This window comes from Microtus oregoni, unplaced genomic scaffold (assembly GCF_018167655.1).
Source record: "Microtus oregoni isolate MIOR12 unplaced genomic scaffold, Mior012 000042F_ref0000377, whole genome shotgun sequence".
Taxonomy (NCBI): Eukaryota; Metazoa; Chordata; class Mammalia; order Rodentia; family Cricetidae; genus Microtus; species Microtus oregoni.
In genome coordinates this window covers 9,862,982-9,872,164 of record NW_024543209.1, presented here as the reverse complement: position 1 = coordinate 9,872,164, position 9,183 = coordinate 9,862,982, and the positions used below count along the sequence as shown (strand labels likewise).

Below are 9,183 nucleotides of genomic sequence, written 5' to 3'. Positions count from 1 at the left end.
GGGGCCACTCAGCCCTTATGAGGCCTCCTGTAAGCCCAGCTGAGGATGCTCATCACAACCATTTCCTCAGTCATGGAAGCTGCTGAATTGTGTCCAGTGAAGGAGGTATGCTAGTTCGCTTCATAGACTCCTCTGTCTCCCATCTTTGTCATGAGGCCATAGATGGTGTGGGGACACGAAAGCCCGCTGACCCAAGTGACCCTAGAGCTTGGTCTGAGGCTCCTCCATTCCTGGCTGGTTAGGCTCCTCCCCTCCTCCACACTAGCTGTCAGTGCCGCTGGACTTCCTGGGAACACCCCACCCTGAGACAACACCCAGCAGCGGTTGTTCATCGGCCACAAAGCCCTGGTGACAGCCATTCCTAGCAGCAACGCCATTCAGCTGAGCAGCTGGTGCTGTCCTAAATCTCACAAACAGCAAGCCGGTGCAGAGAAGACATCCGGGGACCACCGGTCTAGGCAAACTTCCGGAAGCAGTTGAGGCAGGCACGTCATGCACCTGAGATAGCAGGATGGCCGAGCTGCAGGATTCCCTCAGTGTGTGTCCTTCTTTCTGCGCCTGAAAGAACAAAGCGAGAGGGTGACCTAAGAGGTGCTCTTGGCCACTGCTCTGGTGTCCAGAGCTTGTGGGATGGGGCAATGGGGCCTATGGCCATCTTAAAGGCATCTTTCTGCTGCTGTGTGAATCTGAACACTTCAGAGCCTGGGACTCTCCCCTATGAAGACTCAAAGAGAAAAATCTAAGCCGGGAGGTCAAAGTTATTAAAATTGACCCAGAGTATGAGCCCCTCCCAGAAAGAAGGTCTAATCAGCGTGCTTCTTCACTGAGATTTAGTCACTCACGCTTCAGGAGGGACCTGGTGTGGAAACAAGCTTCACCACATTGAGGCCTAGAGCAGAGGCCACAGAGGACTCTAGAGCAGTAAGGATCTTTGCTCTAGAAAGCAAATCAGCGCCTGACCATTTTCATCCCTTCACCCACTCAACAAACTTTGAGTCCCTGGCTCCAGACTAGGAGCTGCTGTTGTCGCTGTCCTAGGGAGCAAGATATGACCCTCTCAGCCGATGGCAGCGTTCACCCCCTGAGAACTCAGTATGAGTGAATCCCTGTGCCTGCGATTATGGAATAGACAGCCACCCTCCGATACGAGGCATAGTTCAGGAAAGCTGTGTCACAGGTAATGAGAGAAACTAGCAAGACAGCTCCGTTCATAAAAGGCCTGCCAGGCAAGTGTGGAGCAGAATTTGGATCCCAGATTCCATGAAATGCTGGGTGGACTCAGGAGGGACAAGAATAGCAGAGTGAATCAAGGCTCTGGCAGCACCATGGGCCGGGGCCACAACCACCACTTGGGGACACTGGCATCTGGCATGCACTTTTTAAGCAGGCAGGAACCAGGTGTGTCTGTGCACACTTGTGTGGGCTGGGCAGCTAGCAGTGTGGCTAGCTACACACACAGGAGCAGCCCAAAATTGCTCGGAGGGAGGACGAAAGAACTAAGCCTTTTAAACAGGTCACCGTTTGGAGAACAAAGTTCAAGCACTCCTGTTAGCGGTGGACACACGATCACTACTCGCACAGGGGAGAAATGGGAAAGCTACGGTGGGCATTCGGATCAGCTTTATGTCATGCTGCTTTTTTATCAAAAAAAGTGAAGGTAAACCCAAAGACTTAGAACCTTCATTGGATTAACTAGTAACTCTACTGTCCCTCCTTGACAGGCGACAGAACAGGCGGTAAGTCAGGGGACTAGAGGAAGGTTAGCCATGCAGTAAATGGGTGGGCGGATTCAGGTAAGGGTTCATCGCAGCAGCTGAACCAGTTAGTGCAGCGTCATCAGCCAATGACTGGAAACCAACTGCTCTGTTCTCATGACATCACACGCATAAATAAGAGCCTGTCCGTGGCAGGCAAAGCAGAGGCGTGGTTGACTTGCTTTGCTCAGCTTGCTTCTCTTGGGGCAGTGGTTCTCATCCTTCCTAAAGATGAGACCCTTTAATGCAGTTCCTCATGATCTGGTGACCCTAACCATAAAATGATTACCGTTGCTACTTCATCACTGTGATTTTGCTGTTATGAACTATAATGTAAATAGCTGATATGCAGGAGATCTGTATGTTGCGACCCATACGTTGAGAACCACTGTCTTGGGGAGATGAGTCTAGGGGGCACATACTGCCTGTGACTGGCCGCACTATGGACGGCCTGTGGGGGAAGGATTTTATTACAGCTACCATCTTCCTACGGACAAATCGTTCTGGTAACCAAGGGCATTTCACTGATGGTTTTCTTGATAAAGCAGTATTTTCTATTCTTCTGTAATGTGTAATTTGGAATGGGCACATCACAGGCATGCTGTGCCAAGGACCAACTGGCCTAAGTAGTGTGTTTAGGAGAGAAGTCTTCCCAGGTTTCTCCAGCTTTCAGGCAGTATGCACCAGCTAGCAGGCCCTGGGAATGAGTGGTTCAGTCACTGCCATACCCTCGATGGGCAGCAGAGGGTAGCAAAAAGACATTATGCAAACTGGCCTCAAAGGAGCCTGGGATAACTCCCACATTAAAATGTTTTCTTTTTAAATTTTTAATTTTTGTTATTATTGTGTGTGTGTGCATGCGTGTGCACGCATGCACCATGGTGTGTATATGATCAGAGGACAGCTTTGTGGGGTCAGTTCTTTCCTCCCACCATATGGGATCCAACTCTGACTTGCTGAGCCATATTGCCTACCCAGCAGTACCTTATCATTTGGAAGCTCCCTGAAAGGCAGAATACAGAAACTGACGTTCATACACATTTAGAAATGTGTGCATTTTCTTTGTATTTTGTTTGCTTGTTTAGTTTTTCTCAAGACAAGGTCTCTCTGTATAGATCTGGCTGTCCTAGGACTCATTGTATAGACCAGGCTGGCCTCGAATTCACAGAGATTCACCTACCTCTGCCTCCTGAGTGCTGGGATCAAAGGTGTAAGCTACAACTGCCCTGTTTTTTTTTTTTTAATTGAAATTTAAAATTTATGGTGTGTGTATGCGGGCACCTTTGTGGAGGTCAGAGGTCAAACTGCGAAGTTGGCTCTCTCCTTGATTCTGGCTTGTGCAGCATGTCTTCTTTAATCCTCTGAGCCATCTCAACAGCTCTAATTAGGTTGTCTGAGACAAGGGCTCACTTTTTAGCCCAGGCTATCCTTTAAACACCCAGCAAGCCTCCTGCCTCAGCCTTCTGATTACTAGGATTTTTACTGTATCTGTGACCAGCTGGTACTTAGTTGTGAATATTTGTGACCCCACTAGTCTTTGGAAGTGGAACAATGGAGGGGCTAAACTTTGACCGTTTCTCTTGTCCCTCTCCTCCTGCTACTGTCAAGGTTAGTGGGCAGCTTGTGCTGTCTGTGAGGGGTTAGTGATTTTTGCTTGGCACCACCTGGTAATGCCTGGCCATTATGCACATAAGAAGATATCTGTCATTACAACTTAGTTTAGAAACATGCTTTTTATAATGAAGCTACAGCCGCGATGCTTCTGTGGCTTTTCTAGAGGCACCCGACGGAATTTCACAGGAACCACTGCCAGCAATCAGGAGGCCGTGGCTGCCATTTCTTGATCCCATCAGCTGTTTGCAGACTAAGGTGCGGCAGCTTGCAAGGTCCTGCCTGAAACCCTAAGCACGGAGTGCAGACACCTCCTCTCCCCTGGGTTTTCAGTGGATGGTGACCAGGAGGTTGTTTTGGTTTGGAAGGAACTTTATATGCAAGGCAAGACAATCATAGCTCAGGATACACAAATGAACCTGTGTTTGAATCTCAGTTTTGCCGCTTAATTTAGTGGAATTTTTTAAAAGTCAAATTAACTGGAACTTTTAATTTCCTTATTTGCAAATGTATCATAGTGTGGCTGTGTAAAGAATCCCTATCATCAAACAGCTGCCACTCAGGTACTATTTGAAGACTCCATCTAGAGACTTTGCTTTGGTTGAGCTGGGTGTGTGCAGTGTAGGGCCACGTCCATCTGAGGCAACATCCCTAGGCCTTCAACAGTTCTGGTCCTAAAGCTCACGTCTCATAAGGGTGAAACAATGTTAAGGACCAGGAGGAGGAGGACAAGGACAGCAAAGGAAGGTGTGTGATGAGCACAGGGGGAAGTGTCGCAAGGTAAGCTGGTACCGCCCCACTGCTGGAGTGAGGCTGGAGAGGGTGTGCAGGTGAGGGCAAGGCAGCTCATTAGAGAGGATGCTCTCTCTAATGGAGACCCTGGCGCACCCTGCAGGCCACCGTGGTGCACCACAGCCACAGGAGTGCTCGCAGGAAAAGTCAAGGTCCTGACATGGCGGGGCGGGGAGGCGGCACTAAACTGAACGTGGGGGCTGGGCTAGTGCAGAGCAGAGGGGAGAATGGGACATTGGCAGTTCACAGCAAGGATGGCATAAAACACCTGCAGGGGCTGCCTGTGAGCAGTTATCCCGACCTTCAAACAGGAAGTGTGATAACACATTTTAGGCATTGGCTCACTTTTCATTTTGGTTACAAGAAAGCTATCTGTAACTGCTTTGAAGATCACACTCATCTTTGGAGGCCCAGATAAATTCAACATTCATATTTATTGCTTTCATTATAAAATTTAAGCACTTTACAAACATTTTGAAAAAGAAAAAAAAAATCCACCGCCCTAGCACAGACAGCATCAGCATCCTAGGTTCTCCCTAGACTTAGCATTTAAAGTTAATCTGAAATTTAATACTGTTCCAAGCATTTAGAAGAAAACATAAAACATTGGTTCTTATAGTCCTTGTTTTTCCTAATTCTTCAGAGCACGCTCTTCTTTCACAGAGAAGGCTGGAAGCATCAGTTATAAAGCCACATTCTCCAGGTTTCCAGCCGCTGCCAAATGACCTTTCTGTGAGGAACATAGTGTGACTGTGCGGAGCAGAACTTGGAGAGGCACCTGGTGCTCCTGTCCCACTGGGTGTCCAGGTGACAGCAGGTTTAACTGGTTGCTCTGTGATGTGTGATTATTGGAAGCCCACTCTTAGTATCAGTGAGAACGGGAGGAGGGTAGGTCTTGGAACCCTCACGAATCTTTTATGGCCATGATCTGCAAAGTCAACAGCCCAGCAGCACATGTGAAGTGTGTGTGTGTGTGTGTGTGTGTGTGCACATGTGTACATGTGAGCATGTGCAGTGCAGAGGATGGACCCAGGGCCTCACACACCCTAAACAAGCTCGCCACCACTGAGCTCCATCCCCAGCTCTTTCCAGACAGGATCTCATTAAGTTGTGCTGGCTGGTCTTGAAATTCACCTTACAGCCCAAGCAGGCCTAGAAGTCACAAATCCTCCTGCCTCAGCCACCCGAATAGCTGGGATTAAAAGCCTACATCATCAAGCTAGGTATAAAATTGTTAGTCCGCTTGACTTGACACTACTTTGTTGTCTGGAATGGCAACATTCTTGTATGTAGAGAATGCACTAACTTTTAAAAACATAATTCTGAGAAAAATAATGATCAAGTTTGTAATTTATTTTTAGACAGGATCTCACTACATAGACCAGGCTGGTCCAGAGCTTATGAGAGATCCACCTACCGCTACCTCCTAAGTGCTGAGGTTAAAGGCATGTGCCATCATACCTAGCCTATTGTTTGGTACTTTAGGTATCTTTGTGCCTCTCATCTCTCAAGATATTACGGCGAGGCTCTCCCGGTCAGCAGTAATGATGGGCATGCCTTGGAAACAGAAGCAAAGCAGTTCCAGAGGTAGCACCTTTACGTCCTGGGCTCACCGGACTTAGCACAGTAATCTTGATACTCATGTGGAATGCGTATCGAAGTTGCACGAGAATTACTGGTTCATTACTCCCATTTTCACTGAACTGACACAAAAGACACCCAAGAATACCTTCAGACACATCACCATGGAGAACACACTAGAACGCTTCCTAATAAATGAACCTGCTTGAAGCACACTGCGGGAAACCACAAGCGGGGAAGCGTTAAGTTAGAATAGCACCTCCAAGTCTCCTGAAGGGAATCAGGAAATAGAGAAGTGATTTGAATCAGAGGTATCGCAGAAGCAGAGAGAACAGAAATCTAATGTTCATTCGCAGCAGAGCTAGGGTTAGCTGTCATTCGTTAATTAAGGCTAGACAAAAGGGGAGCCGCTCTGCTCAAAAGTGACCCAAGAGCTGCAGAGAGCCATAGAACATGTTATTGGCCTGGGGAAAGAGACTAACAGGCCACAGGCAGTTAGAATGCCCCTAAAGTAAACAATTTAGAGCGAAGAACCCAGGACTGAAAACCCACCAACATGAAACAGTGGTGGTGAGAGATGATCGCGTGCTGAAGTTAACTATCAGCCAGCAGCACAGCACTGGACGGGGAAGTGGACTTAAAGCTAATGGAGACCAGGGAACTGAATGGAGATGGCTCTGGCCACGCAACTGCCACGAGACCCTAGAAGAGCAGGCTTCGCCAGGGCAGGGATAAGTCAGAAGAAAATTGAAATGCTGTAAGCCCAGTGAAGGGAAAGCAAGGAAACAGCACAGGGGGCATTCTGACAAAGGAGAAAAAGCAGACACAGTGGAAGCAGGAGGAGCTGCAGGGCTCAGGATGAAGCTTTCACGAAGCAGGCAGTCAGAGATGGAGAGGGTGGTGTGAAAGGAAGAGTCCATCTAGGGACTGAGAACAGTCTACTACAGAAAGTCCTCCAGAACCGTTAAGGTTCATACAGTCCTGAGGGTTGTCACTAAGATACAGGGGAGCCTACTGTGTGCACAGTGAACACACACTCATCAAGGGATTCCTCACACCTCCAGTTGAGTGCTAGGCAGCAACTGAACACAGAAGAAGGGGTCCCAGACTCCCAGAGGCTATGTCGCATGCCTGATGACTGAATGAACATGAAGCAAGGACTCGATAAATCTGACTTGAACACTTTTATTTATTGGCACTAGGAACTGAACTCAGGTCTTGTGCACATGAGCCAAGCACTAAACTATGAACACCATTCTTCAGTATTTCCCATCCTCTTGTCTAAAATGCCTTCAGACTGCACAGGACAACCTTGGGTATCATCCTTAGGAATGCTGTCCTCCACCCTTGAGACAGCATTTTCATATGGATTCATATGGATTCAGGAGCTCAAACCCAAGTCTTCATGCCCGCCACGCCATTGTCAACTTAGCTATGTTCCCAGTCTGTGTTGCCTTTTCTCTTGAGACATTGTCTCACTATGTAGTTCTGATTGGCCTAGAACTCACTAAGTAGATTAGGCTAACCTCAAACACAGAGAGCCACTGGCCTTTGCCCTTGATGCTTCTTTAGGCAGTAACAGGTCTCCCTCCACCTAACTGAGCTAGAGACTGTCAATACACAAGTTCTGGGTCTCACAGTCTAGCAGAGGGAGATGTGACAACAGGAGGACAACTATTACAGGCACACACAGTAGTCTGTATAAAGGAAAGAAAAGAACAACACAGGCACAAATTACATCTCTGTGCCTTGAAGACTAAAGACCTAACCTTTGGGTTTTCCAGGTACACTGGATTTTCTTAACAATGTCTTACTGTGCCTAAAGAAAATCCAAACTGAACAGAAACTAGATGAGAGGTCTTGTAACCCTAGACCTGTCCCCACCTGCCTGTGTACTACAAACACCTATTACATCTCTAACACGAATATGGATAGTTCAGCTAAAAAAATCCAAACTGCTTTCATTTTTTTGAAACAGGGACTTGCTATGTGGCCATGCTGGACTTTGTCATGATCTTTCTACTTCTGCCTCCCCAGTGCTGGGATTACAGATGTGCACCACCACACACTGTCAGAAGACATTTTTTAAAGAATATAAACTCTTTACTAGGGAGACATATAAACTATATTATTTAATGAAGACTAAATGTTAGGGTATTGTGGTTAACTAAATTATAAAAATTATGTAATCAGTTCAAGTAATTTTTTTTTTTTTTTTTTTTTGATTTTTCGAGACAGGGTTTCTCTGTAGCTTTTGGTTCCTGTCCTGGAACTAGCTCTTGTAGACCAGGCTGGCCTCGAACTCACAGAAATCCGCCTGCCTCTGCCTCCCGAGTGCTGGGATTAAAGGCGTGCGCCACCACCGCCCGGCTCAGTTCAAGTAATTTTATACACACATACCACAAGCAAAGTGTAAAGATGCATTTCTGCAGTGCCTGTGAGCTAAGTGGCAAGTGTGTTCAATGTGTACATGGTATAAGACATCCTGGACATCCAGTACCAAAAGCCATCTCCACTTTCTAGCTGCTGGATTCTGGAAAATGAGTATTTGCAAGCTGCCCAGATGCTTGGTTTTATAAAATTTCCATGCTGCCTGGAGTACAGGGAAAGAACACAGAGGTTTTCAAAACAGGTATCTCTGAAGCCTCCAACTCACTTAAATTCAGTGACTTTTCCCCACATACTACCTGAGAACAACGTTCACCAGACAAGCTTCCTTCCCTTCCCACTCCCTTACAAAGGCAACCACAGGGGACCAGCATTAGTGTGTAGCCCCCACACAATTCCACCATCTAGAAAAGACCCCCAGAACTTCAGAGAGAACCACAAGTCTCGGTTTTACGTAAATGAAAAAGTAATAAAACCATGTAAATATCAACAAAATTAATACCTGGAATCAACTATTGCTTAGCTATCTGCAATAATTGCTAAGCCCTATTCTCTCCTTTTAGGAAGTGCTCTGCACAGGTGTTTTTTTCTGGAACACATATGAGAATAACCATGAAACCCAACATCACACATTCGCTGCTACCAGGAAACATGGTGTTAGGTGCTCTTCACTAGCTGAGTAAGGGAGGACTAAGAAATACAGATCAAGTATATGGACTAGCTCTATGGAATAAATGCTGCCCACACTGTTAAGTGCTTCGACTGCATCTAGAAATAGTCTTAATTTAAGCTAACATACAATTTTGAAACTCAAAGAAAAACCAAGGGTCTAGCCTATCAACCTCTTGATGAGAGTATATATATTGTTCTGAGCTAAATTTGAGTATTTCACACCATACTGTAGGAATTCAAGACCATCCTGAGCAAGGCTGTAAGACCCCATCTAAAAACAAAGAAAATTCATGACTCAAATGCACTACCAAGCACATTTTCCTTTATCCCAAGAGTATGAACACCTTTGCCCTACAAGAGATGAATGCAGGATGTCCTTGCATGA

The 9,183-nt window shown here is 46.6% G+C and overlaps 1 protein-coding gene across 2 annotated transcripts in view; it reads right to left on the bottom strand.

The window, feature by feature from the left end:
- Window positions 1-235: 235 nt before the first annotated feature.
- Ssr1 (signal sequence receptor subunit 1) overlaps window positions 236-9,183 on the bottom strand; it is a 28,914-nt gene continuing 19,966 nt past the window's right edge. For both annotated transcript variants that reach the window (XM_041633022.1, XM_041633023.1), the window contains one exon: window positions 236-558. In XM_041633022.1, the coding sequence (XP_041488956.1) occupies window positions 534-558 (25 nt within the window). In that variant the 3' untranslated portion in view covers window positions 236-533. The remainder of the gene's footprint in view (window positions 559-9,183) is intronic.